Source organism: Pezoporus occidentalis, unplaced genomic scaffold (assembly GCF_034315485.1).
Source record: "Pezoporus occidentalis ecotype Australia unplaced genomic scaffold, CSIRO_AGI_Poc_V1 ctg151, whole genome shotgun sequence".
Lineage (NCBI taxonomy): Eukaryota > Metazoa > Chordata > Aves > Psittaciformes > Psittacidae > Pezoporus > Pezoporus occidentalis.
The window spans coordinates 774,104-793,026 of NW_026913328.1; the positions used below are offsets into that span (position 1 = coordinate 774,104).

The 18,923-nt window shown below is 42.2% G+C and overlaps 2 protein-coding genes across 12 annotated transcripts in view; both read right to left on the reverse strand.

The window, feature by feature from the left end:
- Positions 1-1,000: 1,000 nt before the first annotated feature.
- RNF168 (ring finger protein 168) lies at positions 1,001-15,656 on the reverse strand. Of its 4 annotated transcripts, none has more exons than XM_062611214.1 (9): positions 14,900-15,656; positions 11,158-11,301; positions 10,186-10,349; positions 8,624-8,967; positions 7,717-7,793; positions 5,666-5,842; positions 4,829-4,953; positions 4,445-4,532; positions 1,001-3,742 (listed from the first exon to the last, which is right to left on the reverse strand). In XM_062611214.1, exons 4-9 carry the CDS (start codon positions 8,922-8,924, stop codon positions 2,678-2,680), a joined length of 1,833 nt encoding a protein of 610 aa, XP_062467198.1. In that variant the 5' UTR covers positions 8,925-8,967; positions 10,186-10,349; positions 11,158-11,301; positions 14,900-15,656; the 3' UTR covers positions 1,001-2,677. The 4 variants fall into 4 exon arrangements, with proteins under 4 accessions (XP_062467198.1, XP_062467196.1, XP_062467200.1 ...); XM_062611212.1 differs by having other exon boundaries at positions 9,952-10,349; positions 14,900-15,655; XM_062611216.1 differs by having other exon boundaries at positions 1,001-3,739; positions 9,952-10,349; positions 14,900-15,652.
- A 343-nt stretch (positions 15,657-15,999) lies between these two features.
- WDR53 (WD repeat domain 53) overlaps positions 16,000-18,923 on the reverse strand; it is a 58,993-nt gene continuing 56,069 nt past the window's right edge. For 7 of the 8 annotated variants that reach the window (XM_062611232.1, XM_062611230.1, XM_062611228.1 and 4 more), the window contains one exon: positions 16,000-17,291. In XM_062611232.1, the coding sequence (XP_062467216.1) occupies positions 16,704-17,291 (588 nt within the window). In that variant the 3' untranslated portion in view covers positions 16,000-16,703. The remainder of the gene's footprint in view (positions 17,292-18,923) is intronic. The other variant, XM_062611237.1, reaches the window with a different exon arrangement.

Genomic DNA, 18,923 nt, shown 5'->3' on the forward strand with positions numbered 1-18,923 from the left:
GAAGTGTTCAAAGGTTGAACCTGGTATAGTGGAAGGTGTCCCTGCCCATAGCAGAGGTTTGGAACTGGATGAGCTTTAAAGTTTCTTCCAACCCAAACCAAACAGTGATACTGAAATGCTCCATGAGGAAACATCTAAAAGGACAAGCCAAAGAGGTACTTGGTGAGGATTATTATGTCACACACGCAGTGAGGAATGTGGTTATCTTTGCGAGCCAAAAGCTTGCAGCAACCCACCTCAGATGAGGCTGCTGGTATAGATCATAGGTTTTGTACACTTTGAAGTTATAGTTGGGTTTTAGTTAATGTTTAACTTTAACTTTGCTTTTTTTCCATTCTACTTAATAAAAACAATGATTCTTAAGTAAGACATCATTCTTACACTGAGGACAAAATCCAGTAAGATGGAAAAACACACCATTGTATATATACACACACACCCCAAAATACACTCCTGTACTATTTAGAACTTTGAAATGACTAATTTATGTAATTTATTTATTGTCAATGGAATCACAGCAGCAGGATTTGCTATCAATGGCAAGAACTTAAGTCTGTGCAAGACCAAAGAGTAAAATGCAAAAAGCCTAAGAGGGCCAGCATTCCAGCAGGACTGCCAGGACCATAGAAACAAAGTGTTTAAAGCTGCAGAGACAGCTGCATGAGGCACGCTCATCAGGTGGCTGCAGGGGCGACATTGCATGGGAAGAGACCAGGAACTACCCTGCACCTCTCCAAATCATTCCCAATCTGCTCTGAAATCCTGAACAACCTATTACACCCATCAGCAATAACTCTCAGAAGCAGTGCCAGAGCAGGTACCATCTTTTGAGCAAGTTAAAACTACTGATTAGACTTCAGAAACTGATTGTAAACCAAAGCTGAACAGACTTAAAAAATGCTTTCTCCTCATATATTTTGAAAATGGAGAGTTTACTTCTTAGGTGCTTATCATGACTGGAAAGAACAAGTGTCACTAGCATGAAAACAGTCACTACCTCTGCCTTAAAGAATATTTTAATTAATGATTGTATTTGACTACATGGGTAAGACAGCAAACAACCCGAACAAAGGTAAAGATTAAACAGAAACAGATCTATACGGCTTCCAGCACAACAGTTGAGGCAGGAAGAGGCAAACTGAATGACTTGCAGCTGGTCTCCAGTTGTAACTTTCTCAAAAACCGTATCAGAACACATCATTCCTTTATGAGAAACCCTCCCATTACTAGAGACACGCAGGCAAAGAAACAGCACAATTCACAATTTTGCTTGATGTGCTATTTGTGCTTTCAATGAGATTTCAGGATTTGTTGGTTTTTAAAACTTAAAACATCAGAAGATACTGCTGTCAAGGATTTTGTTACCGATTTCCCAGAACCAAGTTAAAGATCATCACCTCTACAGAGGTTCAAAAAAAGAACACATTTAAAACATTTGCTAACATTGGTGACTAGCACAAACACTTCAGCAATGCAGTTGTAGTTTGCCGTCTTTTAAACATGGAAAGGGGAAAAGTATCTCATTACAAGCAAAGAAAGTTCAAACGATGTCTTTATAATAGCAACAGATAAAACAATCGAGCAAGAATACTTCTGCTGAGTAGCAGCTGGTCAAGCTCTTCACCAGCCTCAACCTCCTCCATGCCTCAGCTTCCCCACAACTCTAAGCGGTAATTCATTTGAATTGCGTTCCAGCCAGGCATGGTAGTTATGTGACTCTTTAATTACAGTTATGTCATTTCTGACAACTTCAGCTGCTGCTCCCCCTTTTGGTTTAACTTTCTCCATCATAACTGTCTTCTGAACTACATTTTTGTAATATTATGCATTTTTAATCAAACTCAAAACAGTTTGAGTATAAAAATTAAATAGCACTAAATATAGGTAATACTACTGTACAAGAATAAAGCTGCAGAACACTAGCAGTAAGACAACAAAAGTATCTTTTCCTAATGACAGTAAGTGCCAGATTTGCGTAAGTGACCTCTAGAAACAGAGGCAAATATAAGCCCATAACCACTTATACTGTTGGCATTTATGAAAAATCCTTGGCTTTGGCAGTGGGGGAGTGACCTGTTTTTTTTCCTCTTTCCCTAAGAAAGAGGAATGAGAACTTTCTCTAAGAAAGTGTATGAAAACTGTACCTGCAAGACTGGCTGTCCAGGTGTACTCTTGTTACCTGTTGTGTGAACAATGCCATTCAACAAATAGCCTAAATTCCAGTAACATGCTTCAATTAAACAGACCAGTGGTTGTATTGACTGAAGCTTCAACCTTGCAGCTGGCAGACAACTGGAAATACAGACTCATTTTTTAGCTTTAGCTTAACCTCTGTGGAACATGCGTCCTTTCCACAAAAGGCTCCAAACTCTCATTTTAAGATCAGACCATCAGTTATTTTTGTTTTTAAACACTAACAATATTCACATTCAAAATTATGTAAATGTAACTGCTAGAAAATAAGCTGCAGTCAAGAAAAGAACAATTACATTTTTTTAAAGACTGGAGGCGTAAATTATTAAAACTCCTCAAAATACAGAACTCTCTGTGGCCTAAAGTGATCCCCCCCCCAAACCAACAATTTTACAACTGTTCACAGGAAGCCTTGCCCAACACAGGAGAAAGCATTACCACAGCTTTAATTCTCATTCCACAACGTGCCTGTGGTTCTGCTGATCTACTCTGCTACAGGGCTTTTAAACATCTGAAGGATCGTCTTTTGTTTATTCTTAGGTAGTGAACAAATATCATTTGCATCATTGGTATTAACCACACAATTCAACACCTTTCCTCCCTTGATGCTGGGTGACTTCATCCGGGCTCTGGCAGGTGACTGCCAATTTTCATTGCAAGAACCTCTGCGAGTTTTGCGGTGATTTGTTTCAGCCTGTTTTTTTGATACCTTTGAGTCTTTTGCCACCTTAGAACTTCCCTTTCTAGCAGGAGAGTCTTTCATCAACTGAGGTGGTTTGGTGCGAAGCAGATACTGATCTGGAGAGCCCTTTTGTCGATTAAGTGTCCTTTCCTCCTTGTTAATCTGTTTTTGCAGCTGCAGAGCCAGAAGCCTGTCCTGCTCCTCTTGCATACGTCTTTCATAGATCTCCTGCTCAAAGGCTTTCTGCATTTGCAAGTTAAAATCATTTATCTGCTTCTCTTGCTCCTCCAGACTTTCTGGAAAAGTTCTTCTTCTCTTATCAAGCACACAAAAGTCAACCACTTGTTCAGCTGGTGGCTCCAACAACTTTCTTTTTGGAGTCTTCTTAGTGTTCTGCAGGCTCTCTGGCTTCTCTTCATCTGAGTGTCTAGCCACCTTCATAAGGTCACATACCACACTTGTGCTGTCAGACACCACAGAATTTGCTGCTAACTGAATACAGGTATGAGCTCCAGCAGCATTTTTAAGGTTTATGCTTTCTACGTGTGTTAAACTGCCACTGTCTGAGTCACCTCCATCACTTTCTCCTTTAGATCTAAGAACTGTTCCAGAGCCTTCCCTTTCTGTGATTCCATGCAACGCATCTGGAATTTCTTCTCCTACACAATTTGTTCCTGGTGTTTCTTCCTGCTTGACAGCAGCAGTTTCCCCCGAAGCCGAGGTACTGAAATAGTTCATGCACGATTCCAAAAATGAATCCATAGCACTGGAATCTTTATTGACACCGGTCAGCTGTGGAGACAACGTTGGCATTTCCTCTTGCTCATCTTGCCATGCTGAACTGCTGCCTTCATTGCCATTGGTCTCCTGAAAAAAAGGGAGAGACCACTAACAAAATAAATTTAGCAAAAGCCAATGGGTATGAATAAAATGCAACTCTCACTTCTCACCGCTGTGTTGTTCATAACTACTCTGGGGTATTAACTTGGATTCTTCTCTTAAAAAAAAACAACCATAATTAATGTATTATTATAAAAATACATAATTAATGTATATTATTATAAAGAAAATATTGAAGAAAAGCTACAGAAGTCCAGCTAAAGGACTGAAAACACAACTGCCGCATTCTCCTCTCATCAATGACTTAAATCAACTATTCAAGCCTGCTCATCATCTTTTGAAGCCAAACAGGACAGCTAAGGCAGAGATATGGAATGATGAAAAATCAGAGTGCAACCTCCTCCAGTGAGCTCCAGAACCATCATTCTAGTTTTAGACACCACTGGTTGGAACCAGAGCTCGCTGAAGACATTCAGTTAAGGTGCCTGTAAGGCTATATAGGGTAACCATCAAAGTAAGCCGTAGGTGCACATCTGCAGACTGTCAAGCATGGTTTCTTCCCTTTCCATGTTGAGAAATCTTGAATACTAAAGGTAGTTCAAAAAGAGCAAGATAAACTGGCCAGTGCTGACGTGCCAAGGGAATACAGGATTGCCAATCCTACAGGCAAGGGGAAAGTTAAGCCATAATTATTAACACTGAGATTTCTAACAAAATTATTCTAGTTACCGCAGAGCCAGAGCCACTGCTGCCTCTCTCTCTTGTTCTAAAGAATGATGCTGATCCCAATGTATGATGAAGCTTTGGAGACAGGTACCTTTAAAAGTAAAAAGAAAACACCTTTTAAAACTTTCTTCTTTTCCCCTTGAATTGTCAGCACTTTGCATTAGTTGAGATCTTCTGGTTCATTCTGACAAGCAAAAGAAGAGAAGGCCAAGTGCCATCCTCCTCCATTTTATCCTCTGAGGAGGTGTTTTAACATGCAATGGTTTACATTTACCCCAGATTATCCAGGAAAGTTGGACTACAGGATTCCAAAGAAGCAGATGGAGATAAGGGGCATTATACCAAGAAAAAGACTAATAATTAAAGAGAAAAATTTTAATTGCTTACTTCTGAATGTCTTCAGAGTTGCTTGGTTTGCTCTTTGTTTTGCACAAATTAGCTGGGGACGTTTCAAGTGAGACACTGCCTGCTTGTGCAGGACTGCTGAGCCCATGTCCTTTGGAATCATCATTCTTCAATGACAAAGACAGACAAGATAGTGTTACGTGAAACAAAACACGACACAAACTGGAGAAAAAACAGAAAACTACTTTCTCCTGCAGAATTAGTTACTTTTGTCCAAGGAATTCTACAACTGTAAGTAATGTATCATTATGGAATAAGAAATGATACACGTTCTGTACACTTTCCTGTATCTAGTATTATGGGAGGAGGTTTTCCTCACGTAAATACACAGGTTTCATCATCATATTTTCAGGTAGCAAAACCCAACCAACCAAAATCCCCAAACAAATTAACAAAATAAGAAACAACAAAAAAGCCCAAAACACAAGGTAAACTTTCATCTTTCACTGCACATTTTGCTTTTTTTCAGTACAGGTTACAGACATGAATTTCTTCCAAACAAGTATTTTTAAAATCATGAAGAAAAGGAAGTATTCAGAGGAAAACCAATGTTTCAAAATGTTTCACAATGAAAACATCCAGAGCACATGTTTCAAGTGCATATTACACAGGCAGGAATGTTTTGGGTATTTCACCCTCCTGCTGGTTCTTCAAAAATTAACAATCAATCAATGATCTAAAGTGCCAGGGGCCAACAACAGCTTCCAACTACAATTACAATAAAATTATTTCATTCAAAGTTTTAATTTTTGCTATGAAAAGTCTAAGTTGCTTGCACTGTAGCAATGTTTTCTACTGTCCCCCTTGATCCTAACTCACCAGACTGCTACTCAGCCGCCAGGCCAACTCTTCATCTTGCTTCAGCTGTTTCTCCATCTCCCTTCGCCTCTCTTCTGCCAATCTCTGTTCCTCCTCCTCCTCTGCCAGAAGGCGCTGAATGTATTCCTCACTTGCTTTGTTCTCCTCTTGCTCATGTGCTCGCCTTTCTGCCTCCACCTAAAAAAGTTTTTTCTAAATGCATCTGGTTACTACTGTAGGACCACACTCTACTCCAGAACCCTTCAGCTGATGCTCCTTAAATGTGAACAATGCACTCTTCAAAAAGCCACAGCACACTTCAAAACCAGTATTTAATTACAAATCTCCAAAGATGTAAGAATGAAACTAACACTGTGTGTAAGGTCTTCAGTTTGATAACAGTGACGTACCTTCTGGTTCCTGTAAGACTACACCATTAACCTTGCTCACTTGCAAGGTTAAATTCCATTACCTTTTCAAAATGTTAGTAACAAAATCTAAGATCTCCAAATACATGGGTCTAGAGATGAAATGTGCTTCCTGGTCTGCAGCAGCAGCAGACCAAGAACATTAAATCTACCTTCCTTAAGGCAGACATCCTCTCTTGATAAATCAGTTATCAGTAACTCTATAAGGACACTTAAAGAATGAATAAAGCTTTCTTAACTGGGCCATGGAATTTGGAGATTTGCTTTAGAGAAGAGCATCAAACTGTAATACTATAAAAGCTATGTTAAGTGTGAGTTTGTTAGAAATCATGCATTGATGTCTTATGATTAGCAGCAGACATCACTACTTATTTCACTGATTCTGGGCCCCATCTCCATTAACCATCGGTACTGTTGCTACCAATCAATCTTATCCCCTAACCACCATAAAAGAGAATACCACAGTCCTCTGCTCATAACTTCTGCTCTTGTTACAACCAACAGGGCTGTTAGGAAAAGGAGCATTTTGATGCTATTTCCAACTATAATTCTGCGCTGGGTTCAGTGGTAGCAGTCATTTTTGTCCTTCTTAGTAGCTGGTGCAGTGCTGTGTTTTTGACTTTCAGCCTGAGAACAATGTTGATAACACTGATGTTTTTAGCTGTTGCTCAGTAATGCTTACTCTGACCAAGGACTTTCTGAGTCTCATGCTCTGCCAGGGAGGAGGGGAAGTTGGGAGGAAGCAGAGACAGGACACCTGACCCAAACTAGCCAAAGAGCACAGCACGTCATGCCCAGTATATAAACTGGAAGCAGTTACCTGGAAGGGCTAGATTGCTCCTTGGGTCGGGTTGGGTATTGGTCAGCGGGTTGTGAGCAGTTGTATTCTCTTCCCTTGTTATTTTCCCTATCATTATTATTATTGGTGGCAGCAGTAGTGGTTTTGTGTTATACCTTAGTTACTGGACTGTTCTTATCTCAACCCATGGGAGTTACATTCTTTTGATTCTCCTCCCCATCCCTCCGGGAGGAGGGGGAGGAAGCATGGGGGGAGTAAGCGAGCAGCTGCGTGGTTCTGGGTTGCTGGCTGGGCTTAAACCATGACAAATTCTTACTACTGACATGTCTAAATTGGAAAAAGGATCCTTAAATAGGCAACCATTAAGATTTCTTAAAAAATCTATTCTGATTTTCAAATAAAATTCAGATAAAAAAGGGAGTGATCAAGTAAAAAAAAATAAAGCTAGATATTACTAAAGCTCACCTAATTGTGGTCTGTTACTTAAGGAGGAAAATGAAGCAGTACAAGACCAAAGCCCAAACAATCCAAAATTTTTAATTTGCTAGTACAAAATAAGCTGAGGACCTATAAAAGACATTTTAGTATCTGTCACCAGGATTGAAGATAGTGATAGGTAACGCTCTAACCCTGAAAGAACCCTTCTGCACACAAGGAAGTCTCTCCTCTTCCATAAAGGACAGAAATTTAATTTATACCTCAGGAATGACCAGTGTGTTCTTGCAGCAGCAATGCCCTTTTATATAGCTCTCTTTTTCATTAAATAACATTACAGCCGTTTGTGGGAACAATTAAAATAACTAGACACAAAGCATTTATGCTTTTAAATATATTTTTAGACTTACCTTGCTAATCTCTGCTTCATATTCCTGCCTCAGTTCCCCAGGCTTGCTCAGCTGGTGCTGCGGATGGGGGACACAGACTAATTGAGAGGAAAGAGAGGAAAAAACTAAGCAAGGAACTAAACAAGATCATGACAGTCAACAAGAAAATATTTTAACAAAAGATTATTTCCATACCCTGTCACAGGAATGATGTGACTTACATCAAGTGGTGTGGGAGAAAGCATTGTGTTACAGAACTGCCAGTGCAATTTTCCAAGCACTGCATATGAAGCAAATACATATGCTGGCCATAACTTAAGTCTTTTGATTTTTGCTGCTGAAAGAACTTCTTAATATAGCAAGTGGCACAACTTGTCATAGAGCCAATCTACCAATTAGCCTCCCCCAAGGGAGCTTGCAACGTAACAGCCCCCAAAAATCCTTCTTCAAAGAATTAATCAGATTTCACTTCCTTTTCTCTGACACCACAATTTTAGGCTCAGAGACTCTTGCACAGACTAAAGCCCTATAATTTCTAATCACACTAATTAACAGCATCTAAGAGTGAACAACTTTGAACCACTACATTTATTCTCCAGTAATAAACACACAGGCAAATACTCCACTCACAGATTTTACAGCCAAAGTTGTATCTGTAATGATTTACAGGTTTTGCAAGGCTACGCAGCCACATACCAACACTTTGTGCAGAACACATGAAAAAATATGCACTTAAATGACCAAATATAACTCCCTCTCTGACCTACACATGAAAATAGCACAGGTGCCCATTTCTCTGCCTTGCAAGCACCTTTCACAGGAGAGCTCTGACACTGCATTTGCTAGCATGAACATCTGCACAGCTTCTTGTTTCACAACATCCAAAGTCCACCAACAAACATCCCAGGACAAGTGACATTTTACTTACTTTCCTCTTCCAAATCCTGTCCATTAATCCTACGCTCACACTCCTTCGGGTAATGCTTCTGGATCTTTTCCCAGAGCTCCCAATTGACAAGAGTATTTCTGCGGGCATTATATCGGGCCCAAGAAGAGACTCGACGCCGGCAAAAAGGGCAACAAAGACTGGCTTTTTCAACTGTGAGCTGGAAACAGGAGTTACAGAGGGTATGGTTGCATGGCAGTGTCACGGGCTCTACAAAGATCTCCATGCAGATTGGGCAGAGGCAGTCAGACAAGGAAAGGAGAGACCCTGATTTCTTCGACATACTGGCTTGAAGTAGAGGAACAAGACTAGTACAACATCAGTACCTGAAAGCAAAAAGAAACATGTATTTTACTTCCCATCATGACTATAAAAGAAAACGCTCAGTTTTACAGCTACTTTATGAAAACATTAAAGAAGTCTCCTTACGTGGTTACTTTTGCTCATGATCAGCCTCTGAGAGAAAGAAATCTTTCCAGAAGACATGGAGAAACTGCAGCAGATTTTCCTACCAGTTTCCTATGAGTTGTAACAGATGCTTTGGGGATAGCAAAGAGGCGGTAAGGAGACAGGGGAAAGGTGGTGAGATTTCTTCTAGCATTTACTCTGTACTAGTGACACGCTATTCTCACGTTTGGTGGATCTGTTATCACAGTTACCTTGGCCTTCTGCTCAGTTTTTCAGTACATCAAAAGCTGCTCTGGTACAGACTTGGTTCCAGCACGTTCTGAAGGTGAACTACAACATCCCTGTGCACCACAGGAAAGAGTGATCCTCCTCAATCATTTGCTTAAGCTGAGACTAAAAAGTCAAAATACTTGTTGTTAATATAAGCAAGAAATCAACCAATGCATTCAACACTTCAGCATCTTCTTGTATGAGTTAAAAAGGTGGGGATCATCCAGCCTTCCTATCACTTCTCCCCACAGGACTTTTCCACTTGGCCCAGAAACAGGTGATACAGAAAATAAGAAACACCTATAGCAAAAAAGGATGAAAAAAAAAACCAACAACCTGGTTTTTGGTTGTTTTTTGTTTTTTTGTTTTTTTTTTTTTTTTTTAAAGTTATAGGAACTTAATCAGTTTTTTTAACCTTCTCAGAAACAGCCACCTCCAAAAAGAGCTGAGGTCTTTCTGAGAGAAAGGCTGCAATTTCAGTCACGCAGGAACTCGACATGGAGACAAATACATTTTAATTTGGGTTTTATTGGTTCTGCTTTCCCTTTGTCGATAAAACAAACTCTTAATTTTTTTTAAAATGACATTTTTCCAGGCAGTTTGGTAAAAAGACCCACTAAGTCCATGCGTACCTGCTCTGGGCTCAGCTCGATTAGTACGCAGAACACTGGACGCTTGGCGAAGGCCCTGGACACCCAGCGACGGAGGCAGGGCGGCAGAGCAGCCCCGCGTACCACAGCCGCGGCCCGGCGCACAGGAACAACGCTGCACAGCTAAGGACGAGGCTGGGCTCCCCGCCGGCGGCCGCCTCTCATCCTCCGCACACCCCGGTCCCTGAGCGGTCACGGCAAGGAGTCAGCACCCACCAAGCTGCGGCTCCGCGGCGGGGGCGCGGCGGCAGACAGGGCCGCAGCTTCCTGCAATGGCCGCCGCCGCAGCGCTGTCCACCAACCCGCCGCCCGCTCCGCCCCGTCCCGCGCTGCCAGGCCTCTCCCGCCGCGCTGCCGTTCGCTCCTCCTCCGAGCCGGGCCTGCCGGGAGATAGACACCGAGGGCGCTTCGGTTGAGCAGCCGGCGGGGGGCAGGCGCGCTCCGGAGTGACGGCCCGAGCCGGGGTGACAGCAGTCCTCTGCTACACCCAGCCCGGCGGCGCACTGCGTTTCTGTGTGGAACCGCGGCGTTGAGCATCTACTGTCTGAGCAGGCGTTTCGGCCATAAAGCGTTACCCGCGGGTCTCACTGGAGGGCAGCCTGACGAGAGCCGGCTTCCCCCGTGTGCGGAAAACGAGAGCTGCTCCAGAAGCGAGAGATGGAAAGACTAACTAGCTAAAAATGGGAGCCTTCTGGCCTCCAAGAAAGTAATCGGTGTTAATGAGGTGGTTTGGGTTTTTTTTCCTGCACTTACTGTGGAATAAAGTTATGCAAAGTTAGGCAGGCTTGATGTCCCCACTATCCTGGAAGTGGCGTGGGTTTTAAACCACATAAATATTTCAGAGACTATTGTTAGTTTTGGTTTTTAAAGAAACAGCTATCAAAGGAACTTCAATTTTTCCTCAGATTACCCAGTTCTGCAATAAATAGCAATTTCAGCTGGGAAAGAATCAAAGAATCACAGTTTAAAGCCATTCCCCCTTGTCCTGTTGCTGTCAGAAGTCCTTGTAAAAAGCCTCTCTCCAGATTTCTTGTCAGCCCCTTTAAGCACTGGAAGCTGCTCTAAGGTCTCTCCAAGGCCTTGAAGGATAAAATATGTCAGCACAGGCTGTACAGCCCCATGTTGGAGCCACACCAGCACCACCTGCATGTGCAGGACCAGGACCAACCTGACCCTCCCAGTGCTCACCTCCCCTCTGGTATCCACAGGGCATCCTGGCTCAGCTCCTTCTCCATCATCTTGGCCTGCAGATCAAACTTCTGCGCCAGTGTCTGCAAGCTTGAGTCCAGGTCTGTGAAGAGAGTCTCCAAGGTTTGCAGCTTGGTTTCTACTCTGAGGGATGGAAAACAAGCATGTTTCATGGGTACTTGGGCATCAACGGGTGGCGCTTTCTGCCGTGATGGTGGGTGACACCTATGTTTGCACTGTGAACAGATCCAGATGCCATTCTGAGGCTTCTCTCAAGCTATAAGAGAACATGCACCAGTAGAAATTAAGGGTTTTTTGACACAGACCAAAGGCTTTTTGCCCTTCCCTGGTTCAGAGGTCTTATAATTTGTAAATGCAGATGCAAGATTTGTATGTAGATATGTCTGCAGGTCTCAACCACTTGCATGAACATTAGTTGTGCAGGGTTTTTTCTCAAATTACATTTTGAAGTGATTTATGCTTTTACTTGTGATGTCAGGATCTTTTGAACCATTTCCATCTGACATTGAGCAGAACTTCTCATTCTTCCTCAGATTAAAAATGACACCAATAATAAACAAGCCACCCGCAGTATTTCTCTTCTCCTGTCAGCTCATCCTGCTCTGGTTTTCTATTTTGTAGGACTGTCCTTCCACAATAAAACAGTGTAATAAGACCACCTTAGTAAACCAGCAATAAGAAAACTGCTTCATAGCTGGGATTTGCTGCGCTTTACTCATGGAGTAGGGTGTGTTGGGCTTGTGTCCTTCCAGGGGTGGTTTTTGTGAAGACCATTTTCTTTATGTTAGGCTCTGAGGTGATTTACATCAAGGTGTGTTCTGAAGAATCCTGAGGATCTCAAAGCTATCAACATATGAATCATTCAAAGTTCCTTCCTAAAAACTGAACAAACACCTCAGTACTACATACTTGACAAGTACTAGCAGAGCATCAGCTATTTCTCCTAGACTTCTGTTATTTTTCCTTGCATTTTACCGGCAGAACTTCAGGCTGTATCAGTTAAACAAAAACTATGCCATTGGCTAAATTTTAGTATGAGCAAGGCCCTACATTTTTTTTTTCTGTAGCATCTCTCTCTTCATCCCCAGTTTGCTGCACTGCTTCCACTGCCTCTGTTACTATTATGATTGTATCATGCTAATGTTTACAGAACTGGATTCTGAATTGTGATTACCTGTGTTAAATACCATATTAAGGTCTTTACCTTGTTTGTTGTGCTCCTGTTTCCTTTATCTTTGGCTGAACTTTTTTGCAAGGACAAAATACACAGTAGCTTTCAGGTGATGACGTTAAAAAAATAACAAATAGAGGCTAACTTTAGATAGCATGAGCAGCAGTTTTCCCTTCTTTCATGCACACTCCAAAGTATTTTTAGGTTGTTTTAAGAGAAAGATCAAGAACACTATTACTACACTGTCAGTGCTCCCCTGTCTACCTGCCTTTCTGTTCTGCTTTAGATTCTGTCTGTAGTTGACCCGAATGAGAAGAAAATAAAGAGGCATCAACAGGGGCATAGTTTCCTAAGTCTCCCTGACCTTAATCCATTGTCTGAGTGCAGCTTGTACAGATCTTGTCTAACACTTTCTGGTTGTTTGCTGAGGCGAGGAGACTTCTTTGACAGTCTTGGGAAAGCTGCTTTCATCTTGATCTTACTTTGGAAGAACTTCTCTTGCTTCAGCAAGATGTTTATTGCTCAGAGCCTCCTGTCTCCTGCTGGGTCACAACAGGTATTTTGGAACTGGGCATGTTTCTGACAGGGTGTTGGATTTCAACAAATTATTGTCTGTCCTGATGCATTCCTGGACTAACTTTTGGGTGGGGGTTTCACCTATTTACATGTATTTATGTGTGCATGTTGGCCAAGAGGATTTTAGGACTGAAATAGAACTTTAATTGGGAAGTGGAGCTTGTGTGTTGTAGAAATGCAGGTAGTTCAGAAGAACTGGAAGAGCTCACATGATAATAATGGGATGAAGTCTGTCAACGCAGAGAGAGCAAGTGAATAAGCTGAGGTGAGGTGGGTCAGTGTTTGCTGTGAGTAAGTTTCAGCTCCACTTCATAGCTATAGCTGAGCAAGGAGAGAGCAGCAGTCTAATAAGATAATACGAGGTGATGGTTCAGAAACTCCAGTAGCAGGAGTTTTTGGAATAACAGAGTGTCATTATACTGAATAATACACCTTCTGTCCAGTGCTTTAGAATTTGATCAGTTCTGTCTTTCCAGCACTTTCTGATACCAGGTGTATTGCCTGTCTGTAAATTACACTTGTGTGGTTTTAAGCACCTGTAAGCAAACATTTCATCATTTGCTAATTTTGGTTCTAAAAATTTCTGTTCAGTCACACCACAGTAGGACAGATCTCCATAACTAATCTGCTACAGCTTTTTGTAAATTCCAAGGGAATCGGTGCTGCTGCTTCTTGGATCCAAGTTCTGAAGGAAATGAAGAATGGATTAAAACTCCTGCTTTCATTTCAGTCATGACCTCTAAACACTTTTTCCTTTAATGTAAGTGAAGTTACCATTACACTTACTTCACGGTACTAGTCAGATCCACACTTCTGCAATCAGTTTCCCCACAGACTTAGTTTTCACTTTTTAAGTTCAGGAGTGTTTCCCATGTTTCTGTTTCTCTCTCTGGTCAGGTCTCTAGGTTCGGGTAGGGTTTTTTGTGGTTAACTGGAGTAATAAAAGCCGTTGGTGAACAATGTTAGTATCTTGACTGGTCGCTAATTTCATAAGCAGAAGTACTGCATTCCATCAGCTGTGATACTCTCAATAGACAACGATCATTTTAACTACAGGTAAACCAGAGTTATATGTGTGGCACCTAAGCTGACTTAAAAATTTGCTTGATACCAAGCGCACAGGAGTATGTTAAAGGGAGTATATGAAAATCCCTATGTGAAAATCCACCAAGAGGGAAGACTGGAAAATTTCAGACCCTTTTCCAACTCTTTTTCCTGAAGAGCTGGGCTCATGGCTTGTATTTGAACCTGCAATTGTTGCGCATCTGGTTAGAGACACCATCTACAAGCGACTTGTGCTGTCGCACTGCAGCTGAACACATGGACTGGTGCCAGCAGGGACAGCTGAGGCTGGAGTATTACACATGAAGCCAATGAACCTGTCGGTAAAGTCTTCCTCTTCCAAGTACAGGCTTTGAAAATGGAGGGTGAATCCATGTCACCTATGTCCCAATTCCTCAGCAACATTGATCTCCCTTCTTAAAACTTCTAAGGTCTGCTCTCAGGGGAAGGGGGATGTTAATGTTAACCAGCACTTCCTGTCTTTGAACCCTCCAGACTCCGAGGCACTTTCCTGAATTCAGAAGTTCATCCCAAACCTCCCATTTACAACAATCTTAGAGTGTGAACCTGAATTTCCCGTTACTCATAATCACCCAGCAACACTTCATGCAGCTACAGGCTTTTGCTGATGGAGCAATTATGCAAATCCCGCAGTGAACAGCCAGGACTAGCAGTTTGCAGGCTGGCCAAAACGGCATTCACCCCTCCTCCCCAGTGACTAAAGGAGAAACAATATTGCCCATGAACTACTCCCCTTCCCATATACACGCAATGTATATTTACATCCAATCACCCATCAAAATGGCAAAGGAAGCACAGGTTTGTCATTCTAACACATAGTCCTTTCTCCTCTCCCCTGCCCCTTGTCCTTCCCTGTCCCTCAGCACAGTGCCAGCACAACCCTTTAATGACCTGTTTAACGTCTCGTTCAGGGAGCGCAGGGAAATGCTGGCTTTAGCCATCTTCCTGAAAAGCACGAAGAGAAGAAATGAAAGCTGGAGTGGGCTTGATTCTTTCTCCCGAAGCAGGCAGCAACAACAAGGACAGGGGATCTGACTCCTGCAGGAGGTTGTTTGTACCAAGGCTTTTTATAGACTGTATATCCAAATATAGGTCATAGATGCACAGAGACATGCTCATAAACGTATCACATACTGAACTAAGCATCCGGACCACTTCCTCTGACCCACTGGTCCTGTCTGTCTTCATACATAAATGAATTCTGAAATGAGGGCTACCTACACTATTTAGCTTTTTTTGCTGTGTTTTGGCTTCATTTTGCTGTAGCACCCACCCACAGTTCATGTCTTGGGCCAAATTCTCCTGCTGTTAAAGTCTGCACAAACAGATTGCCCTTTTTTCTTGTTTTTTGAAAGCTATGATGGTAAAATAAGATCTGGATGAGAGTGAGTTGTGTTTGGTTGCAGGGAGCTGCTTTGAGCAAAACCAAGATGGTTGGAAGCTCTTCCATACAGGAAGGACAGCCAGCACAAGTGGGTAATGATTTTTCAGGAGCAAAAAAAGAGCTGGAAATTTTTCCATCCAGAAAACCAAAAAAAGCAGATAGATAACATGCATCTGGTAACAGCACATCTGGTGAAACAAGACAGCCCAAAGCCCACAGCAGTGAAGCAGGTCTTTAGCCAGTACCAGGCATTCCACTTTGAGAAAGGTTAAGGACAGCCCAAGGAAGAAAAAAGCACAACTTTTTTTTAGTTATTTGCCCATTCCATGGGAAATCCAGCATGAACTGAACATGTGAAAAGCTGCCGTGTTCCTACTTAGTACATTCTCCCCACCTGCATCTTGCAAATCAAGAGGCATTTCTAACACGCCAAGTTCTGCTTGTTGTGTTTCTAAAGCTTTGGGAAGACAGTGGAAGTACTCAGGTAAGGGGGAGCCATGCCCTTGGTCTTTCATGTTGCCCCTGTGATGGGGTATACGACACACTTCTTGACACAATTGTGTGTAAGTCTGGCAATATTACAGTGAGTATAAGCACAAGAGAGCAATGAGAGAGAAAGCATTTATTAAGACAAGTGTAATAGTTATTCTTCCCTGGGATAGACAATTAAATGCATAAGACAGCTGACCCCATAAACAGATGTTAACATTTCCCCTGCTCCTTTGCTTACTGCAGTGTGAAAAAAAAAAAACAACTGGCAATGACAGTTAAACTAAATAGATTACTCATTAGTTGATGCTTCTCTAGTCTTATACACAGCTGCTGACCAATGAAAAATGTATTTCCACTTAAGCCATGACACAGTTTAGCAGGGGAGAGTAATGTAAAGCATTGCAATAGTTCAAGGTGCAAGTGGTTCAGTCAGTGGCATCTTTATTACTGCTCAGCATCATTCAGCATTGTGGGCATCCCCATTAGTGTGAATTTCTTCCTCCAACCTTAATTATGTCAGCTTAGTCATGAACTAGCATTACCTCTAAATATACTGAAACCTGTTTTACCTAAATTCAAGAAGAAAACTGCCAACCCTGTAAAAAACAGCTGCAGTGAATACCAACAGTTGCTGTAAAACATTGTGTGAAGCCAGTTACGTAACGAGTACTTGTGTGAGTACACAGCAAATCCCTTCCCCTTCTGAAGGATGTGGCAGGTTTTACTGTTCAGTTCACTGTCAGAACGTGTAACTGGACTCCTTTCAAACACTCTTGAGAAGTGGCTTTGGCCCTGAAATGTCTTTAAACATCTCAGTGTCTAGTGTTCTGGCAATGGATACATAGATACAGAACTACTCTGATCAGCAACTAATACCCTTTTGGACCCTTTGATCTCTGCACAAGTGATCCAGTTCACCTTCTCTCCATGCTCAATGGTTACCTTTGGTAAAACTCTAGTATGTTCATTTGAAGTCACTTTGTTGAGCTTCCCATCTTTTCTGGTGGAAGCAGGTGCATGGGCCTTCCTCCTCTGCAGCGATTTTGCCGGACTTTTCAGCTGCTTTCCAATGTCACTGTTGACATCCCAAAGCAAGACTTTCCCATCATTTCCTCCAGTCAGCAACCAGTATGCTCCTGGCATAAAGAGGACCTGCGATACTCCCAAGCTGTGACCTTGAAACTCCAGCTCACATTCAAACTTGACACCAGTGACTCTAAATATTCTGACTTTACCGTCTTGAGCTCCGCAGCCAAAGAGGTTGCCACAGGATGCAACAGACAGGGAATGTGCAAGCGGCGGGTTGAAGAACTGGCCAGCTGACTGTGGACTTTTCTCCTGTGCTTCACACTCCTGCAGGTTTGTGGTCCACAAGGGGCGAGCTTTCTGCAGGTTCCACAGCATAACCTTGGAAAAAAAAAGTATGAATCAGTAATTTATCCATTTTACATAAGATCAGATCTTTCACTAACTGTAAAACTAAACCACCAGGCTTCATGCTGGATCACCTCTCCTGTGGAGACAGGCTGAGAGAGGAGGGCTTGTTCAGCCTGGATAAGAGTCTTAGAGAAGCTCCCAGTGCCTCAAGGGGCTGACAAGAAATCTGGACAAACTTTTGACACAGGAATGTGGTAACAGGACAAGGGGGAATAGCTTTGAGCCAACAGAGAGGAGATTTAGACTTGACATTAGGCAGAAATTTTTCCCTGTGAGGGTGGTGAGGCCCTGGCACAGGTTGCCCAGAGAAGCTGTTGCTGCCCCATCCCTGGCAGTGTTCATGGTCATGTTGGACAGGGCTTGGAGCAACCTGGTCTAGTGGAAGTTGTCAGGGGGCTGGAACTGGATGATCTTTAAGGTCCTTTCCAACCCAAACCAGTCTGTGATTCTTGCTTTAGCAGAGCAAAGACCATGCACGAGTGTAAGGGATGAAAGATGTGTTGTGAGGAGTGGGTGAACTTTACCTGATAAATCTGGCTGATCTTGACAGCATGCTTTCCAAACCCTCATACCGCCCTACTCAGCAGGGTCAATGACTCAGACCACAGAATGGATGAAAGAGCTGTTCTAAATGTTTTTGCATTCATCTCAGCAGTAGCAATCATAATATATTCCCTATCAATTATTTAAAAGGAGAGATGCAGAAACGCTAGCAGTTAAGAAAGATCTGAATTTTAGTTTTCCCTTTGCCACCTACTTGTCCTAAAATAATCACTTCCGCGAATGCGCTTGATAAATGGTACAGCCAAAGGCAAACAGTAGTTCAGGCCTGCATTTTTAAACAGACATCTTTGGGTTGTTGTTTTTTTTTATATTCAATGAATAGATCTGGTTTGTGCTATGCCCATATTGAGGTAGGGCATTCTTTTCCTGATGAGAGGGGAGGGGGTTGTGCTTTAGACTTGCTTTTAAAATCCCAACCCCCTCCAAGTCCCTCATGGAACAACTGTGCCTCCAAACGAATCCTGTGTCTCACTGAGCATTTCAGTGACTACGGATTTATACTGTGCCAGTTAAAAATAATTCTCTCAATGCTAAGATCTGAATTGATTATGAGCAGTTTCAAGGTCAACAGATATGAAAGCACAAGTCAGTCTAACGAAGTACTGGTGTGCTGTTTTATTTTTTTTAATCAAAACTTTGTTATTAATAAAAATATTCGTCCACTAGTAAACTCCAGGAGAAAGTACAGGAGTCTTTAAATTTGGGCCATAAAAGAGTTACACACTGCTTCTGTGTTTCTGGAATCCAAATCACACCTAAGACATTCAAAATACGTTGGTTCCCGGCACTTTTCTGATTTAGTTGAGTGCTGTTGCCACTACATTAAAACTATTTTGATCTGATGAATGGCAAAACTTCCCATAATGACTGTGTGTAGCACAGTAAAGCAGAGAGGCTGGGTCCTAATGTTTAAGGCAAATAATCCCATTTTCATAGCAGATAGCACTGCGCTAACAAGTTTTCTGCAAATTAAGTATTTTCTGTCCTCACAGCATTGTTCCTGCTTCCAAGGAACTTCTGGAAAAAACAAAACCTTCA